Raw genomic sequence first — 25,713 nt, 5'->3', positions numbered from 1 at the left:
ATTTAAAAAGCTAGTCTACTGTTAATTTTGAAAGAGTCTTGCTTATTCTTCTAATAAAGTTAATCTTTTAAGAAATACTTTATCATTGCTTTACCATTTTTGATTGGCCACTTGACTAAATCGGACCAGTCAAATGCCCAGTCCTAGGCCTGGCACCCTAGCTGACATTGGCAATACCTAGGATTTCTGATGCCTCCTTCTTCATCCGAGTCCCCAACTCGAATTTCAGCACCATTTATCCTTTCCGCACAACAGTCCCCTCGATTGGTGATCACTACACTGGACACATCAAATCTTTCCCTAAGGTCCACTGTCCACCACGGATTAGCTTCTTCTTGGGTGTGAGTGCAGTGTCCACGCAAATAGTCAGCAGACGTAGAGCCATCATTGGCATGCTCAGCAGATCCCAGATCATTGAAGATGCTGGACTGGAATGCCTTTCCTTCAAGAGCTGCATTGTAGACTACAAGAAAAAAAAACCAACGGAAGAGAGGTGTTTCCACTAATAAACAGCTTAGCAAAACTATCCAGAAGGAACAGGAACTTGCAAAGTAGGCTCTCAAATATTAGTGGAATGAATAATTAACATTTGGGGGTTCTGTGCACACCAGGGCATTGCATTCATGCATACATGAGTCCTTGTTTCTGTATGTGTATTTGAGCACCTCTATCCACAAGAGGGCTTTTACCTTATGCCTCCGAAATCTCATGTTCCCATCCACAGTTGTAGGAATTGCTTGATAGGATGTACTTAGGGAAGAGTGGTTTATGATATCAACAGTAATATTTTAACATTGGCACTTATAAATCAAGTGTCCTCTGTGTGAGCATACAGGAACTCCTGGGTAAGTTTCTTATGCAATCCGTAAGAAAAATACATATACCACCAGGTCTGATCTTTCACATTCATCTTCAGTACAAGGGTCAGCTTACCCGTTGTATAGGGTTGCCACTTCTCTTTTGCTTCTTCCCACGGCTGTTTGGGTTCTCTTGCCTTTTCCCATTGTTCAATTGGTGAAAAAACTAGTGAAAGAAATCAATGTAAGTAAAAGATTAGCAATATATGAGAATGATTTCATTCTGGGTGCTTTGTTGTATTTCTAAGCAAACATACCAGGAAGCAAGTCTGAATGAGTTCAGTGTGAATCCAGCTCCACGGAGCAAATTTAGTTCCAAGAAAAAAATGAACTTCAACTCCCATCATGCCTGGCCATTGGCCATGCAAGTGGGGGCTGATGGGAGTTGGAGTCCAATAAGATCTGAAAGGTCCCAGGTCACTGCCTTAAGGATTCCTGGATGGGAAGGAGGGCTGTGTCCTGAAAGTTGAAATGAGCCGCCTTATAGCAGCTTAGGAACAAGAGGGACAAGTGTAGAGTTGCTGGAAGTGTTTGGTGAGGTGACGAAGACCAAATTTACCATGTTGATTCAAACTAATCAGCTAAATAAATACTGCTTGTTCATGTCTTGTATATAATGTTTTAGGCTTTTAGAACGCATGAATGTGAGGATCATTTACTGACCTTCTGCTTCTTGTGTAGTTCCAGATGAGGTCTCTTTTTCATCTCCTAGACAAAACATATATTGAGTGTCAAAGCAACACTTCCTAGGTGATGAAAAATATCTGAGCCATGCCAAACCTTACTTAGAAAACAACAACCCCAAGTATACTTGGTTGATGGGGATCACTAGTATCACAAACCCCCAAATAGCACAGAACTTGAGAAGAATTTTGTCAGTGTCCCACAGGAATATCAATGAATATAATGGGTATGGGAAAAGGGAAGGACAGGTGTAAACATTCTAGACTGAGTCAACAATCGAACTCTGAGCCTTCTCCTAACTAAAGTTGCCAGCTTTCTACTGGTAAAGCTTCCATGCCTCTAAGGGAGCAGGGTAGAGGTTTACAGGCACAGCTTTACCCTCAGGGCATCAGCATCTTCTTCATGAAGATGTTAAAGTCATCTATATGTCGTCTGTTGTAGGACAAGTGAGCATGGCTTTCCTGATATAGCCCCCTGGCCAAAACAGGGAGGCCTAGCAAGCCTATATAGGCCTATGGTCTAAAGATCACCCGCCTCTGGTGTACATCATCACTTGATACTGCAGCTATTAAAAGACAAAGAGGCACATGTGACATGAAGCATCCAATAGAAGAGATGGATTCCTTCTCCAGAGGTTCCCTTGCCATTAAAGACTTCCTAGCCTAGACATCTCCCATCCATTTCTTTTCAAGGACAACATCGGTCAGCAGCCCACCAAACCACAACATGACAAGGAATCCTCCACACTTACCCGAGGAAGGTAGCTTTTCACCAAACACTTGAACTTCACACAGTGAGAGGATATGAATGCCTGGGATGGTGATAGTCACATACCGCCCTTGCAATTCTCCACAGTCATAAATGGCTGTTGCCCCTGAGGCCAATGATCTAATTGTCGCACACCTTGAATGGAAACCAGTTCATGTGTCAGTATTAACCAGAAGTCATACTGCAGGATAGGTGAGAGGCAACATGTCTCTGAATATCAGTTACTAGGGTCAATGGCTGAAGAGGGCTGTTGTCCTCATATTCTATATATGGGGTCCCAGCAGGCATGTGGTTGGCTACTACAGAACACAAGGTGCTAGACTATTCAATCTTGGCCTTCATCTAATCTAGCAGGGCTCTTCTTAGGAACTTAAGGAAGAAAGGTCAGGTATGATCCCATCAATAACATCACTCTGTTACCATACCATGGATTTGTGATTCCTCCTTTTACTGGTGAGCTTCCAATTCGGATTTCTGCCCCATTTAACCGCCTCGCACAGCAGTCTCCTCGATTGGTGATGCTAACCCTGGACACACGAAACTCTGCTCCCAAATCCACTGTCCACCATGGATTAAATTCTAGTTGTGTGTGTGTGCAGCTGCCACGCATATAGTCACTAATTATATGCCCATCGATGGCATTCTCAGGGTTTCCAAGTGCATTGTAGATACTGGACTGAAATGCTTTCCCTTCAAGAGCCACATTGGGAACTATAAGAAAGAGCAGAAAATCTTGAAATAATCTTGAAAGTGTTCAGGATCCAATGAGCCCAAGATTGCTTATTCCCCATTTGGTTTAATTTCATTTCATATGCAAACACAGCAGCTCAGGAGCGTCAAGTCCAGCAGATCTATGGCAATGTCTGGATTTAGTACAGTTTAAGGTTACTTTTTATCTTCTTTTGGGGGGGGAATATAATTGTTTTGATTTGATTTAGACCAGGCCATTCATTGTTTTCTCCTGATTATGTTTTATTATTGACTTAGTAAATCACACAGCTGCATCCTGTATTTCTTTATTGGCAATTGTGATTTTTAAAAAAATAATGCTTATTTCATTTCTTTTTTATGTAAGCTGTCTACACTTAAATCACTGAGCAATGGTGATGAGAATATACAAAATGGATCTGCAATAAATATATGAATGAATTATAAGTGCTAGTCTTATTGTTAAAGTTGAGGGCCCATCAATCAGTGGGCGAGCAAATGCCTTGAATTCTCAAGTCCTAAATTCATTCACCAGAATCTCTAGTTGAAGCGGGATGGGGCATCCATGGCCCCCCAGATTGGTTGGACTCCAACTCCTATCAACACAAACCACTGTCCAATGGCCAAGGATGGATGAGCTCAGCAGCTTCCCTTGAGTTAAAGGTTATCAGGAAGTAGCGCTGAGTGACTTTAAAGAACTCACATTGCAGAAATTGCTTAAAAGTGGCTGAATCATGCCCAAACTGGCATCCACATTTACAAGACTACAATACCAGCAACATTCCTTCCCAACTAGCAGTATGCAATGGTCTACTTACCAGAAGTGTTAACTTGTTCTCCTGGTGTGAGTGGCTTGTTCTTCTCTGGCTCATGGTCAGCTGCCAAAAATTTATAATAAAAAGAAATAAAAGGCTTAGCTGAGCTTTATCTGCTGATGTAATTCATTCAGCACAGCCTAGAGAGATTTATTTATTTATTTATCCTTGGGTTCCCGTTGATAAAATTATCAGAGCAGCATGCAGAGAAAAAGAATGAAATGTCAATCACAACAATTAAAACCATGCAAAGATAAAATTCAGCAGAGAGTATGAAAGTCATAATCAAGAGTCCAGGAAAGTGGACTTCCGGGAGGAAAACATGGTGGACTAGATATCTCTGGTCGACCTTCTAGCTTAGCAGAGATTATGATGTGGTGATTAATGATAGCCAAGCTATAAATCTTGGTTATTGAATTATCTCTGGGGAAACAGAGATAACAGGGATTAACTTCCAATGCTCTGAAAGGGTTGCTTTCCACACTGCTGCCCCTTCTACGCTGCATTCCATCTCTTCTATCTGACCTGGAAAGTGACAGCCAAAACATTTTGCTATGTCTGTTTTGCGTTAGCGCCCGGGTGTTAATCCAGCATCTCTTCTTGAAGGTCTTTGACATGTCTTGGGAACAGGGGAGTAAACTGAGGGATTGGAATGCCCACAGACCCTACTGAAAGATTGGTTGCCAAGATAACTGGAGTTAAAATGAGATAGTTGAGACCTAATGTTTTGGGGCACCCCAAGGAAGTTGATTCCAATGTGGAGTCAGGTACATATCTTTACATCCCATGACTTGCAACCTTTCTTGATGCATGTAGAAGGATGTTTTGAAGTTTTATGACTTTTGTGGCTGTGTTTGAAACTGCTATATATTGTTCTGATGTGCCTGATGTCAGTCTTTTCTAACTAGCAGTTCTGCTGAACAACTGGTTAGCAAGGTTGTCCTATTGCAATAGCGTTAATAAACCCAGTTTCTGCTGAATCTGTTGCTGTTATTTTCTTGGCTCCATGTTTTTATTTAAAAGGGTGTTCCCTCACCTGGGAAATGAACAAACGGTGTAGAAGTAAATTCTTACCAGAGCAGATTTGAAGAAGGTGTGGGTCACAGGGGAGGAGAGGGGGGAAAGTTTTAGAAAATATTGTGCTGGGTTTGGAATGGATTATAATGATGTAACTGTCATGGCTTCCTCCATAAAATTGTGGGGGAAATTACTTTATTGAAAGATTCCCTCATATAACGCTACAGTTCCCAGGGAACTCTGGCATGGCAGAATCATAGCACTGGAAGGAACCTCAAAGGTAATCTGCTTCAACACCTTCTCAGTGAAGAAAATCTGCTACTACAGCATCCAGAATGACCATTAATGAATAAGTCAGCATTATAGACATTGTGTTTCTCCTGTATATTAGGCTGGATACACACCATCCATTTAAAGGACATACTTTCCTGTAAAGAATCTTGGGAACTGTGAATTACCTCTCACAGAGCTACATTCCCAGCACCCTTTTATAAATAATAATAATAATAATTTATTATTTATACCCCGCCCATCTGGCTGAGTTTCCCCAGCCACTCTGGGCGGCTCCCAATCAGTGTTAAAAACAGTACAGCGTTACATATTAAAAACTTCCCTGAACAGGGCTGCCTTAAGATGTCTTCTGAATGTCAGGTAATTATTTATCTCTTTGACATCTGATGGGAGGGCGTTCCACAGGGCGGGCGCCACTACCGAGAAGGCCCTCTGTCTGGTTCCCTGTAGCCTCACTTCTCGCAATGAGGGAACCGCCAGAAGGCCCTCGGCGCTGGATCTCAGTGTCCGGGCTGAACGATGGGGGTGGAGACGCTCCTTCAGGTATACAGGACCGAGGCCGTTTAGGGCTTTAAAGGTCAGTACCAACACTTTGAATCGTGCTCGGAAACGTACTGGGAGCCAATGCAGATCTCTCAGAACTTATAAAGTACAGATCCCAGGAATTTTGGGTGGGGGGGGGGAAGCATGCAGTTAAATGTGCTTTAAGTACATGGGATGTATGCAGCCTCAGTCTCTTTGCACATAAACAGATACCAATATCTTTCCTACTTACCACTGGAATCTATCTTCTGACCAAACACCTGGACTTCACAAAGCGTGAGGTATCCGCCCCTTGGTAGGGTAATTGTAACAAACTGCCCTTTTGACGCTTCGCAGTAAAAACTGCGTGTTTCCCCAGCATCCAAAGAATTTATTACAGCACATCTAGAAAAGAAAAGAAAACATCAAGAAACAGTGTTAAACAATAATTGAAGAACTTTATCAGAAAGGTGACATCACATGAAAATTTCAGGAAAGAGAGCAAATATTTGCTATGTTTGGGGAACTCAAATAGCTAGGGATCTGTCTGAAACTTTTCCACTACATTGTTCTCCCTGTGCCATAATCCTGTAAAGCAGGGATGCCACAGGATGTTGCAAAAACAGAAGTGGAAATGGCCAATGTTGACAAATTCACTCCATGTGCGGAACAGAAATTGATCCAGTGAATACGATCAGCATTTGCTGTTTCGGCTTCTTTCAGTCCACAGACAATATATAATTTGATTACATTACACCCCCCGATTTGCACTGCATTTTCTCTACATTTAAATGAGTGGGGTGGCATCATAGGGCATTGTAACTTATATAATTTATGTACGGAATTACATAAATTATGTAATTTTGCCACAGCGGACAGCAAAACAAAATAATGTCGCTTTTGGCAGACAGTGAACTGCAATGGAATGGAAACAGTCCTGGATATAATGAAAACAGGGCAGAACAGATTATTGTACCTCATGACATCTCAATGTGTAAGACAGAATAAGGAACCTGTGGCCAACCAAATTATTGTTGAATTCCCAAATCGCAACCCTAACCAACATGGAAAATGGCTAAGGATGATGAGAGTGGTACTACAGTAACACCTGGAGGGCCACGGCTTCTTCTTCCCTGGCTACAAAGCATCCGATCTATATACCGTACCTAGGATTTGTGGTGCCTCCTCTCTCTGTGGAGTTCCCAACTCGGATTTCAGCCCCATTAAGACGGTGAGCACAGCAGTCTTCCCGATTGGTGATGCTTACATGGACTACTTGATACTGCGCCTGCAAGTCTACCGTCCACCATGGATTACTTTCATAATCTGTGTGGGTGCAGGATCCCTCTGTAAATATACCTACTAAAGACCCATCAATGGCATTCATAGCTCCTCCCAGCGGGTTGTAGGTGCTGGATTGTAAAGCTTCTCCGGTGAAGGCCACATTGGAGACTGAAAGAGAGGGGGGGAAAGTTTCCATTTTATTGCCAGAGGTGTGGATTAGCTCTCGTTCCTTATTATGAAACCTTCCAGTGCAAAATAAAACCAGAAGTGTAATGATGCTGCTAAACAGATGTCATATTAAACTTGAGGTTACTGCAACAAACAGCACAAAAGCTGCATACTCCAACCAAATTAAAAGGTTAGCTGTGGTTAAGATTGCATTTTTGTACTAATTTACCTGGAGTAAATCTCACTAAAACAACGAGGTTTACTTTAGTGGCACTAAAATCCCCATAGAAAACAAAGGAACAAATTAGTTACGACTAATTCAAGTTCCATTGTCAACTAACCCCTGAGCAGACATAGTTAGAATTGCTCCGAGGGTCCTATCAAATTCAATGCAGTTTACTCTGAGGTAAATAAGTTAGGAGTGCTTCCATTAGTTCCCATAATTATGAATCGTCACTGAATAGTTAGCTGTGATTCATACTCAAAAGAGCCCCAGGGGGCAGAAGCTGATGGGCAACAGTAGTTTCCAATGAAGAGGGCACATTGAGTACTTCAGGAATTCATCTTGACTCGGATTAACTACTGTTAAGAAATATTTCTTAACATAAACAGGGACCCTGATCCAAAGGCAGGCAGTCACATAGGAAGCCCTATTGAAATTAACAGGATAGCAATGAACTTGTCCTTTTCATTTCCAGCAGGAAGTAAGACAGCCTTCTCTGGGTTGGTTGGTTGGTTGGTTGGTTGGTTGGTTGGTTTTTAAGATTTTATTTTAAATTATTGAATAAAATAGTAAAATGAGAACTACCAAGAAAACAAATCAAGTAAGCAGAATACGGAGCCCTCTCTTAATAGTAATTCTTAGCCCTAACCCCCCACAGAGGACCGTAGTTCCTCCCAGCTCTCACCAGGAATCCTTCATTTCTCCTCCCAGCCTCTCACCTGGGAGACTGACATTTTCCTGTCTCTCACCCAGGCGTCTACCATTTACCACCCCCATGAGGCTACAATCATTGGACATTAATAAAGGCCCCAGTCATCGCACTCAAAAGAAAGAACAAAAAGAAGAGAAACAAAGAAGAGAAACAGAAAAAAGAAAGCAAGGGACAATAAAAAGAAAGACCAGTGAAGAAAAATAGGGGGAAGGAAAGACACCCAGTTCTTGGTAACACACCCTCCAACGCAGGTCGGGAAGGCAGGATGGTCAAAAGCAGCAGCGAAAGGCAGTATTTCACGGTCCTTCTTGGAACCATTGTGTCCTTTTTTTTTGCAGGATCTGTAAAAAGAGGCTGGCCAGGCTCAGGAGAGAACACTTCCCAAGAGAAGCGCTCTTGATTTGAGTGCCCCAAACAGAACTGGAACGAGGTTAGTGAACTCTGGTGGATGCTGCTCTCCTCCAATCAGAGGACTGTTCAAAATCAAGACCATTCAAAGGTACATTTCAAAGGTTCATTTTGTGGCTTGAAGAAATATTTGACCTGTTGCCAGTTACAACAAAATAGGGCTAACAAAGGCCAGAGTCTGAGGTAAATGAGGCAAAAGATCAGAAACAGTACATGAAATATGGTCTGAAATTAAAATAAATAGGAGGCATGTTCTTTCTTTCAGAACAAAGTTACAGCAACAAGTTTACTCACATCCACTTGATGTGCGGTCATGCACACGTTCATCACTGCTGACCTGAGGTGGCCCGAAAATGGGGAGGAATGGGGTCAGGGCAGGACAGGCTTATGTGCGCGGGGGTCAGGAATGGAACCCCTGCACAAAATGGTCCCACCTGCATAACAAGATTACTGAAACTACATGCAGCCTCCAATAGCAAAAATAACAAAGGAGCTTCACGGTTTCACCTTGGTCCTAGAAACCCCCCTCCCATGATGTTTCTCAGTGTCCCTCTCCTGCAGCAGCTTCTTCTAAGGCTTCCAAAGACAAGGGGTGGGATAGCAGGGAAAATCCCTCTCATGGTATTAGCATAACATCAAAGCAGAAGCAAAAGAAGCAGGAACTCTTCTAAGGTTGGGAGAGAAATATAATTCAGTTCACATTTGCAGGAGGAATCTGCCTGATTTACACTTTCCATACCAATGTATGAAACACAATCATCCTTCAAATTTGCACTTCTCCCCGGGTCCTTCACAAGCAATCTCAGGCTCCTTTGTCTAGCCTCTCATTGCTCCACCCTCTTCATTCCTCTTGGTGTTGTGTGAGACCAGGGGGAAGGGGAGCTGGTCGGAGCAGGAGAGAGAGACTCCCTGGACTCTTCAGCAGCCGGCCTCATCTCTGCCTCTTGGCCCGATCCTCTCCAGCCTCTTCTTCTGCCTCTGAATCAGGACTGCTCTGTTTCTCAGCCTCTTCCTGCTCACTAAATCCTGATACCTCTTCAGTTTCCATCAACTCCTCCTCCCAGTCTGCTCTCTCTTCTCCCTCTGACCACTCATCATTGTCCCACCCCCAACCCCCTGGCTCTCAGTCTGGGGGATCCCTTGGGGGTTCCCCAGCTGGTGCCTCTCACCACTCCTCTGTATCCAGCCAACCCATGACACTGCCTGGGTCTCCCAGACACCCTCCCAGAGCACCATGGAAAAAAGAAATATCTTGTTATTGCTGCTAGTCTGAGGCTGGATGGAGGAGGAAGCTAGCTAGATGCATGTTTAAGTGCAGTCCTCCATGTCCACAGTATTTCATCCACTGCCCAAGCATACTGCCTTTACAGTGGAAAACGCAACTGGCTGGCTTGAGTATGACTTACCGTATTTTTCGCTCTATAACACGCACCCGACCATAACACGCACGTAGTTTTTAGAGGAGGAAAATCCATAGGCATGCCACCCGTAGGCATTCCCTCCATAACACGCACAGACATTTCCCCTTACTTTCTAGGAGGAAAAAAGTGAGTGTTATGGTGCAAAAAATACAGTACTTGATACTGGTATGATTCCTTGATATTGCAGTGTCCACCCCACCCCAATGCAGTTTTTCATGTCAGCCACACAGCCACTACTGGCCTGCATGTCATCACTGGGCTGCTATTGATTCAGATGCAACAACCATAAAACAAAAGTGTAAGATATAAAACGAATCAGGAAATGCAGCCCTAAAATCATTGCCTCACCTTACAGCTGAGGGAAAGTTAAATTCCTATAGGTTGTTGCTTTTTCTTTATTGAGGTTGATAAAATTGTGGGGTGTGTTTTCCCCCCTGAAAATATTTATTTTGCTGAGAGTTCTGAAACAGCAAACATTTGTTGCGTCTTGTTGTATATTTGTATCTTGCTATTCAGCTCAGAAGCGCAAGGTTGTGTATCTTGTCCTCCCCTCTTTTTATCTTTGCGACAGCCCTGTGAGGCAGACTAGGCTAAGTTAATAAATGTACATAAGCATATATGTATGGATTGATTGATTGATTGATTGGGAGGGTGGATGCAGGGCCCCCAATCCAGTGTTGGCATCACTGGAACTTCAGAGTGGAAGAAGGGAAATTTGAGAGAAACTAAAATGGACAGATGCACCCATCCCTATACAGTTTTAAGACCATGTTCCCTGTTTTCCAGCCCAAGAGTAGAAGCAGAGTGGGAGGCATGCAAGATAGTTTTATCTTGCCTAGCTAAAGACAGCTGGGACTCTGCTGCCCGGTGGTTTCTGGAAAACTGTCAATATCCATTCAACTTCTTCTGCAACAGAGTTCAAGGCTAGCAGCTTCAGCTCCTGAAAATCAACATTATTCAACTGCAGCAATATTGATTCAAGGCCTAAAGATTTAATCTAATCTGGCAGCCTTGGGAACAGCCTGATGGACCTGTTTACAAGTTATGAACAAACTCCAGCTGTGCAAAAGAGAGTGTTCACTTTTATCAGATGTATGAAGTGAGATTCTTGGTTGGCAGCTTTGTTCCACATGGCCATAAAAGGGGAGGAATGGCAGTTGAATGGCAGTAGGAGACAAGCAATACAATCTCAAAAACCAATTGCCTACAGTAACCTCCTTCAACCAAGCTGACTGGGGCTCCTGGGGTTGTAGTTCAACATCTGGATGACACCCAATAAGGAGAATCTGGTCCACAGCCAAGCTCAGTTGTTGAAACAACCCTTGCCTCACCTGTTGGGTAGAATCACCATTTTGCTCATTCTAAATGTGTTTTTGCCACCACAGAATAACATGGCTAGTTTTCTCTCATATATATTCTACCCAGAAACAAATCCCATGGGCCATGCTGTGGTTTCATGCATTATATCTCTGTTACGGTATATTTATACAGAAATCCAGAGGGGTTCTTCCAAACTCCCTCCACCTGGGAAGGTTTTATTGAAGCAACCAGGCATTGTGTATGGGCAAATTGCACACAAAAATATGCACAGTAGGTTAAATTTGAAGGAAAATGTTGATCAATTGTCTTGACTACTTTTTAAAAAACCACAGAAACTTATGTGAGGGACTAAACTGGACTGGAAAAATAGACTGGAATAAATGAGAAAATGAAAGAAACTGAAATTGACATATGTGTCCCTCTCTACCTGATAGGCAAGCACAATGTGCTGTTTTTCTCTTCATGGACTTTTCTGTTTACTGTACAATGTTGGTAGCATATGCCTTGTGGGTTTCTTAGAACTCATCTGCTAGCACCACTCAAACACTTTCCAATAATAAAGACAGGTTTTTCTCGCTCTCTGTGGGACAAAGATAAAGGCCCCATGGAAACATGCCATTTTCTTGGCAGGTTTTATTTCCTTCCATCTGCTGCTCTTTGCCCCCAAAGGTACTGACAGAACACAGTACCACATGGGGTAGTGGTTTGTGTCAAGCTAAGACCTGAGAGACTCTGGCATGAGGTTTACTAGGTGACCTTTGGCCAGGCACTGCTTCTGAGTCTGACCCACCTCACAGGGTTGTTGTGGAGCATAAATGAGCAGGGAGAACTACGTACACCACCTTGAGCCCCTTGAAGAAAAAGGTGAGGTATAAATGCAGTAAATTAATAAATGCATCAATGTGCACTGTGCTATTATTAGCCTTTTATTATGGTGTGAAGGCACAGGAGACAATCACTTTGAAGTAGCTAAACAGGTCTAGATTTGGTAACTGCCTGGACATGTGACTACCTGAGAATCACAGGGTTCCATGACAGAAGACAGGTGGGACAGGTGAATATCTTCAACAGGAAGGGCCACAGCACACAGAAGGTCTTGGGTTCAACCCCCAAGATTGTATGCTGTCTAAATTATTTCTCCTGGGTACACAACCACTTTGTAAAAGTAAGGGTTATGACTGTTTAAATAAATAAAATAGGTAAGAAAAATCAAGGAATCCGTTTCCCCATCTTGTAACAGATGACACACCCAGCCACATAGAGTTGCAAGTTCTACTGTTTATTTGGGATTTCAGCCTATAGATGAGTAGCAGGTGAGTTTAGCAGTCATGGAAGGAGTTGACATCCCTCTGGGTGCAGGTTCTTCTAGACAGCCAGCCAGGGTTCCTCCTTGTTAGCACTCACGAACGATAATTTGTGGTGTTGATCTACAAAGGTAGGGGCTCTTGGTTTCACAATTTCTGCTGTCCCATGCAATATAATCTATGCGGAAAGAAAAATAAGGCAGCTGAGATACCAGGGTGATTTGTGGGTTGCAGGATGTATGCTCTCCTTGGGATGCAACCTCCCAGGGTTGTTTATTTTATGAATTACATGTTTATAGCTACCCGTCCACAAACATTCTCTGGACAACATACTGCAAAACAATATTAAACAGGCAATAGAGGTTATTAAAACTAATAATTAAAATATTAACTGTCTTCTGTCTTATTAGAAAAGTGTTGTTCACTCCACGACCTTTTTGGGCTAGTTCACACATTCATGGGGGATGACCACAGCCTTAAATATTTATTTATTTTTTAAATAATATATACTGTATATTCTGCCTCTGTATGAATTATCCAAGTTCACCTACAATGCACAAGAAACAACACACGCGACGAACAAAAACATATAGGGGTTTTCTATCTAATAAAATAAAGTCAAGAGAGATAACGGTATGAAATTCACTTGGGAGCAATCCTCCTCAAAGCTTGCCAAGGGGGAAACTGTCTTCAGTGCCCATCTGAAGCAATAGAACATTACTATGCAGGTCTTTTTTCCTATATGGAAAATGCATATGTCTGAAACAGCTGTCGCAGATCAAAACCATGGTCAGAATTTCTGTATCCATCACCAGAAACACAATGTTTGACCTGGAGGAAGTTCACCGATTCAGCTCCTGAGATTTCAAATGCTAAGCATGAGTGGCTGACTCAGCCCCTTTTTTTCATCTTCACTGAGGGCTCCTCCAGAATGGGGGTTTTGCATGGGTGTGTTCTGCAACATATCACTGATGCATGAGCAGTGCATTTATAGTGGACCATCCATGCATCATTTTGCTTTATTAGTTGTTCTGCAATGCTCCCCTGGTGTTGTTGCATCATTGCCATTTGGAGGGGCCACTCTTGCACCACAGGGCAACAAAGGCAAGACAACAATAACCTGGGACATTTGAAGTATACAAAGCTGCAGGACATGCGCTGATTGGAAACCAAGCAGGATATCTGCCCCAAAACATTTCAGGCACAAAGAGTACTGAAAGCAAGTTTTCGTCAGACTGCCCTGTGCCATCACAAGCAGAAATAACCATGAATGTACTGTCTAGAAAGGCTGTCTGGAAAAGTCATAAGTATTGCCTGAAGCACCACAGAAACCTGCCAAACTGGCTAAACTGCAGGCTGCAGCAAGAATAAGAAACCACAGACAATGGGCTTACGTGCACTTACCTTTTGAGCTGTGCTTTCCAGGCACAACTCTGTGTCCAAGCACTCTTTTCCCTGCCCTGGAGCATTCCCCACAAAAACCCGCTCTTTAAAGCTGAAGCACACCAAATGGCAATTGGATTTTCTGCGGAGTGCTGTTTGCTCCAATTCAGCAGTTCAGACACACAGCTTAAAATGCAGCCCTGTGTCTGGGAAGCGCAGAGGAAAGGTAAGTACGGATAAGCCCAATGTCCGCTCTTCAGCACTACTTCTAAGTTTTGAGAAGAGTTATTAACTGTTTACAGTTTTGCAAGCACATGATTACATCCTTAGGAGAAAGGCTAAAAGCAAAGCTGTAGATGTGATATGCAAAATGCAACCCTCTGTGCAACTGAGAATTTTGGGTTTTGATTTAAACTTTTGCATTTTGAGAATTGCCAAATTTCTAGCCTCCTTGGCTGGAGGTGAATGCACAGACATACACAAGTGGCAGCACGGGATATTTAAGGTGACACAGTGGCAGCATATTAAAAATGTGATTATGACTACCTGTGCTAGCCACCTGGTTGACGTATATGCCACCTTTCCTGGCAGGATTACCACTGGTTTGAGCTACAAAACTGGCAGATTTGGGAAGTCAGGCCTCTACTGAACAGTTGCTAAGTGGAGTGCTGGTGGTGTCCTTTATGTCATTTAGGAATCCTAGGAAGCATCTCCAAGCAATTTCACAGTACAATTGCTGTACAGAATAGCAGGTGGTGAACAGCTACCTCACTTGCCGAAAGCATTTTCTCTGGAATCCTCTTCCCCCTTTGTTCTTGCTCTGACAACCTAGCAAGCACATGCCTGGAACCCTGGCTGGGGTGGATGTGGCAGAGGGAAGAGGCTGCAACAGAAGAGGAGTGTCTGGGTGTGCCAGCCACTTTCTTGCTACAAACTGCATCCTTCCCGCCTCTGACCCAAGCGGTGCTTTGCAGCTGTTTAGAGGAAACACCCATAAATCTCAGCTCTCAAAGTGTTAGAGCTGGAAGGTACACAAAAGCAGCCGTATTTTGCTCTTCTCCTTCCTGAATCCCTGTGTCCCCATCTGCCAAAGCACCTGCACGCTTACTTGTGCCGTGGAGCAATAGCGCACAATGTTCATTCTTTCTCTGTGTGTCATCCAGCCATGCATATAAGTTAAACCTGGTGGAATCAGTCCAACACCATACATTATCCTGCAGGTGGAAGGCAAGAAATGTGGTTACTAGGGGAATCAACCATGTGGAATACTTTGGAGAATGCTCGTGGAATGGCGCAGAAACTTACCAAGGTTGCAGTCCTAGACCAGTCTGCCTGGGAATAAAATTGTGGTTGGGAATCTGTACCCCCCCCAAGATGTTTTTGGACTACATTTCCACCGTTTCTGGCTATCAGCCATGTTTTCAGAAGCTTAGGAGTTGTAGTTCAGCAGCATTTGGAGGGTCAAAGATTTCCCACAACTGTGGTATGACTTCATTGAGTTTACGGCTAAGTAGGAGGTCCGCAATGTGATATGCCTTGGTTGGGAGCCAATAAGCAACTTGGTCTTTTTCTTCAGATTCTGGATAGTTTTGATGCAGGACATTGCATTCCCATCCTATCAGCTGATGGGCAGTGGGACTGCACCATGCTCAAGGCTTTCAAACACCACCACCTTCAAATCTCTGCATTTCTGCTTCAAATCTCTGTGAAGGTTTGATGGAGAAGCACAGGTGCAGGATTCAACGGCCCTTTGTAAACATCCCTGTGTGCTGTGTTTACAAAGGGCTCTTCGAAAGCCCCACAGTTTGCTTTGAAGTCCTGCTCACTGGGGTTCCCAGGGGAAGCGTCACCTGACATCACTATGAGGTGAGGTGATTGGCAGGTTGCCCACCTGCCATCTTTGTCCTGAGAGGAGTGTGGAAGATAAAGATCTGACCCCCTCCAGCCAGAAACGTTCCCCCTGCCCCGCCCCACTCTGCTGTAAAGGGCAGATATGTTTTGGAGGCCTGTGCTCTTCATTTTCCATAGGGGTTGCCAATACAACACCAGCAGGCACCAGTGTTTCCACCAGAAGTGTGAGAGCCAAAGGATAATTTATATATTGGCCCAAGAGGTGTGAATTTGATCAGTTCACCTAAAAATGTAGATCAAACCAAATTCTCCTCCCTGCTGTCCTATGAAGTTCATTCAGTGATAAGAAATTTATGGCATATACAGTGGTACCTCAGGTTACATGCGCTTCAGGTTACATACGCTTCAGGTTACAGACTCCGCTAACCCAGAAATATTACCTCGGGTTAATAACTTTGCTTCAGGATGAGAACAGAAATCGTGCTCCGGCGGTGCGGCAGCAGCGGGAGGCCCTATTAGCTAAAGTGGTGCTTCAGGTTAAGAATGGACTGCCGGAACGAATTAAGTATTTAACCCGAGGTACCACTGTATTGTTGGACTCCAACACTCATCATCCCGAGCACTGGACATGCTGGCTGGGGTTAATGGGTGCCATGGACTGGTTGGATGCAAAGGAAGAATAAGGGGAACCAGCTGCGGAAGCTCCAAGGGAAGAAGGCTCAGAGACAGGGGATTGGTGGTGGGACAATGATGAGTGGTCAGAGGGAGAAGGAGGAGGAGGAGGTGTCAGAAGCTGAAGAGGTAACAGGGTTTAGTGATCAGGGAGAGTTTGTGGCAGAGAGAAGTCCAGAAGCTGCAGCAGAAACAGAAGCAGGAGAGGAGTGAGGCCAAGAGGCAGAGATGAGTCAGGCTGGTGAAGAAGCATGGGTGTCTCCCATGTCTGCAAAGGCAGACACCCAGCCGCAGTCTCAGATTGCTTGGGGAAAACATGGGAGAGGAGGAGGGTTGGGCACCTGTGGGAAGCCTCCATTCTTCGCAACTGCCTCATAACAACAAGTTGTACCGAATAAGAGTTGTAGTGCTCATTAGCCAGGCACTCCTGAGCAGATCCCACTTCTTCAAATAAAGTGTTAAGTTCACTTAGTCTGTGTGATTTATTGCTGGCTCGCTACCAACAACGGGTGTCAAAGCCCAGCAACACCCGAAAGGCCACAGATTCCCCTTCCCTAGTTAGATGGCGACTGGCTGGCTCAACATTAGAACCCGGGCCATCCTGCACCCAGTTTGACTCTCACTTCCACATTACAGCTAGTCCAATATAGTATGTGTTTCTCCCCAACCTTGAGAGAGAAAGTTCTTACAGATAAGGAATTATTGGAGAAGGCTTTCTAGGTCAGAGAGTGGCATTTCCTGACAGATTGTTTGTGGCTACAGTTGACATTTGCCACCATGGAGATCTCCAGTGCATCAGTTCCACTTTTGAATTACTTGATCTTGTTTTTGATTTCCAAAATCCAGATAGAAATTCAGAAGAGAAGAGTGTTGGAAACATCCCGAGACGTTAAGCACCAGGGAGCTTGCTGCACTCACCTTTTGAGGATCATGGAGACCTATCCAAACATCTTTGTTGTCACTGAAGCCGGCAACAAATTTCGCAATTGCACAGACTTCTTCCTTGCTATGGAAAGAGACTAGGTCGGCACGATGTTCCTTTTGGCATTTCTCCTACACAAGGACACAAAGAATGCCATTCACTCTATGGGTTGCACCAGCTTCTAGACACAGTTCCCAGCTGCTAGCTTTGACTTTATTTTTTAATCAAATCATCCTCTACCAAAACTGAACAAAGGTTTGCTTGCTGCAACAGCTAGAGCTCAGCTATCAACAGAGTCAGGTCTAGCTTCTTTTTTCTTTCTTTCTTTTTATCAATTAAGTTGCCCCCGGTTGCAGTTTAGCCTTTGCAGGATAAGCCTTCCAGTCACTTTGGGTTGCCCTGGGGAAGATAAAACAACTAACAAATGTAATGAATAATAATGATAATTGTTCTTTATTATATTCATTACTATTTCTTCTGCCTTAAAATTACTGGATTAATATTGTGCATTAGGGATCTACTCTTTGGCAATACTACCCTTTTGCTTTGAGTAAATAAACCGATAATCCAGTGCAGAGTAGGTTCACTCCTGACACCCCACAACCCTGATACCAACCTCTGAAGTTCTGCACTCTCCCCACAGATTGCTGTGCCTTCTTATCTGAAACTCGTTGAGAAAAGGACTGACCTGAGGCACAGCAACCTTCTTTAAGGAGGTCTCCTTTCCACCCACTCCCAGAACTCACGCAAGACCATGCAATGCGAGCAAGTGAGGTCTTGTGGGATTTGGGGGCCAACACCAGCCTTCCCGCATTGTGTGGAGCCAGCCACGCTGTGCCACAAAGTGATTCCTGTCACACAGGGAGTGCACCAAACCATGAGCTCCATCAATGGCCACCGGCCTCAGTATAGCCAGGCCCAACTCCATCCTTCCAGCACCTTCCTGTCCAGTCTCTATTTTCACAGAGAGGAAAGGGATGTTGACTCCTCATATGCACAGCTAATACAATGATAAACCATCTCTTACCCTAGCCTGTGCAAAGGTCAGAGGTTCCTCGAAGTAGCCATAACAGTTTCCTTCACGCTTCAACCAGTTCTCTGGGCAAGTGAATTCTGCAAGGAGCGGCAGAGTTATTAGATAATATTGCAGTGTCCATTGACCACAAACAATAAAAATCTGATTGACTGGCTAAGAGAGACTCCTAGAGTTGAAGCGCAGGTTATTATTCTCTTACTGTGGGAATAGGCTTGAACACACATGCACTCCTCTCTCCTTTTATCGCATTACTATAAAAAAAAAAATGTTTTCCAAAGGAGAGGGTGAGATTTAGTCACACTCAGGAACATGACTCAATATTTTCCCATTTTAATGGTGTGTTAGGGGACCAGGATGGCTTAGGATGTTTTGGATCCACATTGCTTACCAGAATGCCCCCTTCCCAGCCCTTCTGAAGCCGTAGAGCCAGTGCCAGTAAGGCCAGAGCTTTGAAAGAGCCAGTGGCAGAGAGAGTAAGGGAGGTTTTGGCATCAGATCTACCACTCTGATGTTAGAGCTCTGTTTCACATTTCAGAAGGGAAGATGGCTGGTTGGTCCTTTGCCCCCATCAAGAGCTCATGGCTGAGGTTTCCTGTGATGCCCTGGAAGGCTCCCTTCCTTCCCTCCACCCCCAACTGCTTTTGGAAGTAAAATACACTTCAGCTAATCAGGGGAGAGCAGAGAAACACTCTGCGGTAGTTCAGATTTGGAGAGACGCCGAGAGTGCTGTGAATTGGTACGTACCTGTGGGCTGATGAGCCTCTGAAAGAGAGCCAATTTGGTACAGTGGTTAGAGTATCAGAGTAGGACCTGGCAGACCAGAGTTCGAAACCCCACTCAGCATGAAGCTGACTGGGTGACCTTGGGCCAGACACTGCGTCTCAGCCTTACCTACCTCACAGGATTAAATGAGGAGAACCATGTATGCCACGTTGAGCTCCTTGGAGAAACAGGTGGGTGTAAATGCAATAAATAAATAAATGGAATCTTGCTGTTGGTGGAATCACTGAAAAGGAGAGAAGAAAAGGGGGAAATTGATGCCCAAGCTCAGAAACATACCTTCTTGGAAAGTTAGCATTGGCAAAGGAGTCATAAGCAGCAGGCAGAGATAAAATGCCACAAATACGGAGGTTCTTCTTAAAAGCATGGTGTCCTCCTCAATGGCTTTGTAAAGAAAATTCAGAAGAGAAATCGTTGGGGAAACACTCTCTTCTTGATATCCCGCCTTTCACTCTCAAAGCAGCTAACATTCTCCTTTCCCTTCCTCCCCCACAACAAACACTCTGTGAGGTGGGTGGGGCTGAGAGACTTCAAAGAAGTGTGACTGGCCCAAAGTCACCCAGCAGCTGCTCCTCCACATGGGGTTTTCTAACAATCAGTGATTTGGTTCGCCCACATTGCATGAGCAACATGTTCCTTTGCTGTGCACATCAAATCCACAACAGAGGCCATCTACTCACCCACATGGAGCCATGGGTGTGCGAGAACTTGCACTTCACAGAGTGAGAGGAACTCGCATCTCCCCGGGATTGTAATGGTCACATACTGGCCCTGCATCCCTGCACAGGTGAAGGACATGGTTTCCCCACGCCCCATGCTGTTGATTGTAGCGCACCTGCAAAGCAACTAGAGCATTAATCAATGGCATGACCCCAGCGGAGATATGGCACATGGAAGTATGGGAACCCCAACAATATTTAGGTGAAAAGAACTAAAAATATCAGCAAGAGACACAGAACATTTTGCTCAATCATTTCTTTGCAGTTAAACGTCCTAAGAGGAGCCTTGCTGGACCAGATCAAAGGCCTATCTACTCCAGCATCCTGTTCTCACAATGGCCAACCAGTTGCCTATGGAAAGCCACAACACAAGCAGAACATGAGTGTAGCAGCACTCCCCTGACCATACTCCCCAACATACTGTCTCTGATGCCGGTTGCAATATACAGCCTTCATTGCTAGTAGCAATTGATGGCCTTATCCTCCATGAATTGATTGAATCCCCTTTCAAAGTCATCTGCGACAGTGGTCATCACTACATATTGTGATCGAGATGCCATAGCTCAACTATGCAGAAGTGTAGACAATTCTACAGCACGTTCTGCAGCAATGTGGTACCTCCCAGCTGTCATTGGACTGTAACTTCTATAGACTTGATTACTGATGATGCTTGCCAGGGCTGATGGGAGTTGGAGTCCATAGTATCTGAGGGGACCATGCTGGATGCCCTTGCTCTGGAATACTTACTCTGTTAATACAACAGGTCTATCTTACTCTGTATGTCATTCATACACATATTATTCATACACACCAGGAAACCATATTCAACACTTTCCTATAGCTGCATTATGCAGGGAGAGACTAGCAGTGATGAGGAAGCTGCTGCTTGGGGATGTTTGGATTCCTAGAATCATAGAGTTGGAAGGGACCTCAAGTCAACCCCTTGCAAAGCAGGAATATCAACTAAAGCATCCCTGACAGATGGCCATCCAACTTTGCTTAAAAACCTCCAAAGAAGGAGAGTCCACAAGCTCTTAGTTTGTGCACCATCTAGATGATGTGTTCACCATTACTAGACTTCTCACTGAAAACCCCCTAGGAAGCTTCCATGCAATGACAGCATCTTCCAAAATATCTTTCGGAAACTACCAGTTTCATGGATTACAGTCAACAGGATCAGTCCTCATGATGAGTGAGGCTGAACAATTTATTTTGTTACTGATCATATGCCTATCCTGCTTTCCAGCCACAGTCGGCTCTCAAAGTGGCTTACAATTAAAATCTGTACTAAGGTATGATATAATTTGGGATATTGTGTATGTATGGGACACAATCATAGTCCAAGCTTCCAGGCTCGTCCCTCCAAAGGGAGAGGACAGGAGATACAGATCGACTACAAGAGTGGCTGATGCAATAGATGTTAAAACCCAGCAGCAGCCTCTCAATTTATTTAACTGAGAGGGTTAGGATGTTCATGTTTTAGTAGTACATTTTTTTCAGATTGAGTCCTGCCAACATCACCATTTCTTTATTGGCAATTGTGATTTTTTTTTTTAAAAAATGCTTATTTCGTTTCTTTTTTATGTAAGCTGTCTGCACTTAAATCACTGAGCAATGGTGATGAGAATATACAAAAAAGATCTGCAATAAATATATGAATGAATTATTATTTTTTAAAATATTTTTTATTAAGGATTTTCTTGTTTTACAGAAGTGTAGTGCCTCGTATTTTTTTTTCTTCTTCCATGTAACATTTTTACAAATCTGTTTCATTTGTTGAGGCATTAGGGGGAGAAGAAAAAAGAAAGAAAAAAGAAAGGGGAGGTGGAGAGAGGGAAGATGGATGGGGGTGGGGTCGGGTGGCGGTGTTTCTATTATGTTTAATGTATGTAGAGTTTGGTGTCAGCGTTGCTTGTGTTGTTCACTTGTGTTCCTTTGGTGGTGAGAGAGGTTGGGGTTGGCCTAGGGTGTGATTGTTTGCTTGTGATTGGCTGTGGTGATCTTTGTTTTCGTGTGTGAGTGAGGTGTGTGTGTGTTTTGGATCAGGTTAGCCATATTGATTTGTATGCTGTTGGTGGATTATTGTCATTGTCCTGTTGGGTTGTGTATGTGATAAAGGGGAGCCATACTGGGGTGAAGGCGTCTTCTTCTGTTTGTCCCCATGTCAGTTTCAGTTTATTAGTTAATTTTTCTAGTAGGGCTGTTTCCCATACTATTTGGTACCATTGGTCCATGCTTACTGCTGACAGGTCTCTCCAGTGTCTGGTTATGGTGTTTCTGGCTGCTGAGAGCAGGTGGGTTATGAGTTCTTTGTGGTGTAAATGGGCATTGTTGTCTTGGAAGATGTTTAGTAGGGCCAATTCTGGGGTGATGTCTATTACTTGCTTAGTTATTTTACATATTTCTTGTATGGCTGTTGTCCAGAATAGTTGAATTTTGGGACACTCCCACCACATGTGGAGGTATGTGCCTGTGGAGGTGCACCCTCTCCAGCATTTTGGTGAGGTTCCTGGGTGTATTAGTGCTAGTTTCCTTGGTGTTAGGTACCACCTGTAGGTGAGTTTCAGTGTGAGTTCTTTTCTTTTCGTTGATATGGATTTAAAGGGGGGTTTAGACCACATTCTGGTCCATTGAGTGGGGTTAATCTCATAGCCTATGTCATTCTCCCATTGTTTTTTGATTGTGTCTAGGGGATTTGCGGGGTTTTGGAGTAGTATTTTGTATATTGCGGATACCGTCCCTTTACCGTTTCCCTTTGTTGTTAGGTATATGAATGAATTATAAGTGCTAGTCTTATTAGTAAAGTTGGGGGCCCATCAATCAGTGGGTAAGCAAATGCCTTGAATTCTCAAGTCCTAAATTCACCAGCATCTCCAGCTGAAGTGGGGATGGGGCATCCATGGCCCTCCAGATTGGTTGGACTCCAACTCCTATCAACACAGACCACTGTCCAATGGCCAAGGATGGATGAGCTCAGCAGCATCTGGAAAGCCACAGCTTCACTTGAGTTAAAGGATATCAGAAAGTAGCGCTGAGTGACTTTAAACAACTCACATTGCAGAAATTGCTTAAAAGTGGCTAATTCATGCCCAAACTGGCACCCACATTTACAAGACTACACCACCAGCAACATTCCTTCCCAACTAGCAGTATGCAATGGTCTACTTACCAGAAGTGTTAACTTGTTCTCCTGGTGTGAGTGGCTTGTTCTTCTCTGGCTCATGGCCGGCTGCCAAAGAAATTTATAATAAAAAGAAATAAAAGGCTTAGCTGGGCTTTATCTGCTGATCTAATTCATTCAGCACAGTCGAAGTGTAGAAGTAAATTCTTACCACGTTGGTGTTTTCCCAACCCTGCAAAGCAGATTTGAAGGAGGTGTGGGTCACAGGGGAGGAGAGGGGGGAAAGTTTTAGAAAATATTGTGCTGGGTTTGGAATGGATTATAATGATGTAACAGTCATGGCTTCCTCCATAGAATTGTGGGGGAAATTACTTTAATGAAAGATTCCCTCATATAACGCTACAGTTCCCAGGGAACTCTGGCATGGCAGAATCATAGCACTGGAAGGAACCTCAAAGGTAATCTGCTTCAACACCTTCTCAGTGAAGAAAATCTGCTACTACAGCATCCAGAATGACCATTAATGAATAAGTCAGCATTATAGACATTGTGTTTCTCCTGTATATTAGGCTGGATACACACCATCCATTTAAAGGACATACCTTCCTGTAAAGAATCTTGATAACTGTAATATACCTCTCACAGAGCTACAGTTCCCAGCACCCTTTTATAAAATACAGATCCCATGAATTTTTTTTGCGGGGGAAGAATGCAGTTAAATGTGCTTTAAGTACATGGGATGTATGCAGCCTCAGTCTCTTTGCACATAAACAGATACCAATATCTTTCCTACTTACCACTGGAATCTATCTTCTGACCAAACACCTGGACTTCACAAAGCGTGAGGTATCCGCCCCTTGGTAGGGTAATTGTAACAAACTGCCCTTTTGACGCTTCGCAGTAAAAACTGTGTGTTTCCCCAGCATCCAAAGAATTTATTACAGCACATCTAGAAAAGAAAAGAAAACATCAAGAAACAGTGTTAAACAATAATTGAAGAACTTTATCAGAAAGGTGAAAACACATTAAAATTTCAGGAAAGAGAGCAAATATTTGCTATGTTTGGGGAACTCAAATAGCTAGGGATCTGTCTGAAACTTTTCCACTACATTGTTCTCCCTGTGCCATAATCCTGTAAAGCAGGGATGTCACAGGATGTTGCAAAAACAGAAGTGGAAATGGCCAATGTTGACAAATTCACTCCATGTGCGGAACAGAAATTGATCCAGTGAATACGATCAGCATTTGCTGTTTTGGCTTCTTTCAGTCCAATTCTTTCAGTCCAATTGATTACATAACACCCCCCAATTTGCATTTTCTTTACATTTAAATGAGTGGGGTGGCATCATAGGACTTTGTAACTTATATAATTTATGTACTGAATTACATAAATTATGTAATTTTCCCACAGCGGACAGCAAAATGAAATAATGTAGCTTTTGGCAGACAGTGAACTGAAGTGGAACGGAAAATAGGGAAGAACAGAAAATTGTACCTCATGACATCTCAATGTGTAAGACAGAGATAAGGAATCTGTGGCCAACCAAATTATTGTTGAATTCCCAAATCGCAACCCTAACCAACATGGAAAATGGCTAAGGAAGATGAGAGTGGTACTACAGTAACACCTGGAGGGCCACGGCTTCTTCTTCCCTGGCTACAAAGCATCCGATCTATATACCGTACCTAGGATTTGTGGTGCCTCCTCTCTCTGTGGAGTTCCCAATTGGGATTTCAGCCCCATTAAGACGGTGAGCACAACAGTCTTCCTGATTGGTGATGCTTACATGGGCTACTTGATACTGTGCCTGCAAGTCTACCGTCCACCATGGATTGCATTCATAATCTGTGTGGATCCCTCTGTAAATACACCTACTAAAGATCCATCAATGGCATTCATAGCTTCTCCCAGCGGGTTGTAGGTGCTGGATTGTAAAGCTTCTCCTGTGAGGGCCACATTGGAGACTGAAAGAGAGTGGGGGGAAGTTTCCATTTTATTGCCAGAGTTGTGGATTAGCTCTTGTTCCTTAGTATGAAACCTTACAGGGCACTTTAGTGGCACTAAAATCCCCACCGAAAACAAAGGAACAAATTAGTTACGACTAATTCAAGTTCCATTGTCAATTAAACTATCCCCTGAGCAGACATAGTTAGAATTGCCCTGAGAGTCCTATCAAATTCAATGCAGTTTACTCTGAGGTAAATAAGTTAGGAGTGCTTCCATTAGTTCCCATAATTATGAATCGTCACTGAATAGTTACCGTAGCTGTGGTCCATACTCAAAAGAGCCCCAGGGGGCAGAAGCTGGTGGGCAACAGTAGTTTCCAATGAAGAGGGCACATTGAGTACTTCAGGAATTTATCTTGACTCGGATTAACTGCTGTTAAGAAATATTTCTTAACATAAACAGGGACCCTGATCTAAAGGCAGGCAGTCACATAGGAAGCCCTATTGAAATTAACAGGATAGCAATGAACTTGTCCTTTTCATTTCCAGCAGGAAGTAAGATAGCCTTCTCTGGGTTGGTTGGTTGTTTTTTAAGATTTTATTTTAAATTATTGAATAAAACAGTAAAATGAGAACTACCAAGAAAACAAATCAAGTAAGCAGAATACGGAGCCCTCTCTTAAAAGTAATTCTTAGCCCTAACCCCCCAAAGAGGACCGTAGTTCCTCCCAGCTCTCACCAGGAATCCTTCATTTCTCCTCCCAGCCTCTCACCTGGGAG

At 43.6% G+C, this 25,713-nt stretch overlaps 2 protein-coding genes and 1 long non-coding RNA gene across 3 annotated transcripts in view; all 3 read right to left on the bottom strand.

The window, feature by feature from the left end:
- The window catches only part of LOC128422492 (uncharacterized), a 66,228-nt gene that overhangs the window by 22,770 nt on the left and 17,745 nt on the right, over nt 1-25,713 (bottom strand). Inside the window, exons 7-21 of the mRNA XM_053406576.1 lie at nt 24,807-24,951; nt 23,784-23,935; nt 23,035-23,094; nt 19,426-19,530; nt 18,358-18,443; nt 17,327-17,461; nt 8,289-8,514; nt 6,829-7,114; nt 5,916-6,067; nt 3,836-3,895; nt 2,735-3,020; nt 2,293-2,444; nt 1,521-1,565; nt 934-1,023; nt 178-463 (exon numbers count right to left, since the gene is read on the bottom strand). Coding sequence (XP_053262551.1) covers nt 178-463; nt 934-1,023; nt 1,521-1,565; nt 2,293-2,444; nt 2,735-3,020; nt 3,836-3,895; nt 5,916-6,067; nt 6,829-7,114; nt 8,289-8,514; nt 17,327-17,461; nt 18,358-18,443; nt 19,426-19,530; nt 23,035-23,094; nt 23,784-23,935; nt 24,807-24,951 — 2,266 coding nt within the window. The remainder of the gene's footprint in view (nt 1-177; nt 464-933; nt 1,024-1,520; nt 1,566-2,292; nt 2,445-2,734; nt 3,021-3,835; nt 3,896-5,915; nt 6,068-6,828; nt 7,115-8,288; nt 8,515-17,326; nt 17,462-18,357; nt 18,444-19,425; nt 19,531-23,034; nt 23,095-23,783; nt 23,936-24,806; nt 24,952-25,713) is intronic.
- Nucleotides 12,462-19,594, bottom strand: LOC128422800 (struthiocalcin-1-like). Its single transcript, XM_053407316.1, has 5 exons — nt 19,426-19,594; nt 18,358-18,443; nt 17,327-17,461; nt 14,994-15,099; nt 12,462-12,680 (listed from the first exon to the last, which is right to left on the bottom strand). Exons 1-5 carry the CDS (start codon nt 19,511-19,513, stop codon nt 12,592-12,594), a joined length of 504 nt encoding a protein of 167 aa, XP_053263291.1. The 5' UTR covers nt 19,514-19,594; the 3' UTR covers nt 12,462-12,591.
- LOC128422807 (uncharacterized) lies at nt 23,023-24,834 on the bottom strand. The gene is made up of 3 exons (XR_008332596.1): nt 24,673-24,834; nt 23,784-23,935; nt 23,023-23,094 (listed from the first exon to the last, which is right to left on the bottom strand). It is a non-coding gene; the product is annotated as an uncharacterized LOC128422807 (long non-coding RNA).

Source organism: Podarcis raffonei, chromosome 10 (genome assembly GCF_027172205.1).
Source record: "Podarcis raffonei isolate rPodRaf1 chromosome 10, rPodRaf1.pri, whole genome shotgun sequence".
NCBI classification, from domain to species: Eukaryota; Metazoa; Chordata; class Lepidosauria; order Squamata; family Lacertidae; genus Podarcis; species Podarcis raffonei.
This window is presented reverse-complemented; position numbering and strand designations above follow the sequence as displayed.

Excerpts from the sequence above, each read along its gene's own strand:
- LOC128422800 (XM_053407316.1), bottom strand. The coding sequence starts at position 19,513 with ATGCTTTTAAGAAGAACCTCCGTATTTGTGGCATTTTATCTCTGCCTG. Across the intron at positions 17,462-18,357 it reads TGACCTTTGCACAGGCTAGG|GAGAAATGCCAAAAGGAACA; the intron begins GTAAGAGATGGT and ends GTCCTTGTGTAG. Across the intron at positions 12,681-14,993 it reads GCTATTGCTCCACGGCACAA|ATTATATTGCATGGGACAGC; the intron begins GTAAGCGTGCAG and ends CTTTCCGCATAG.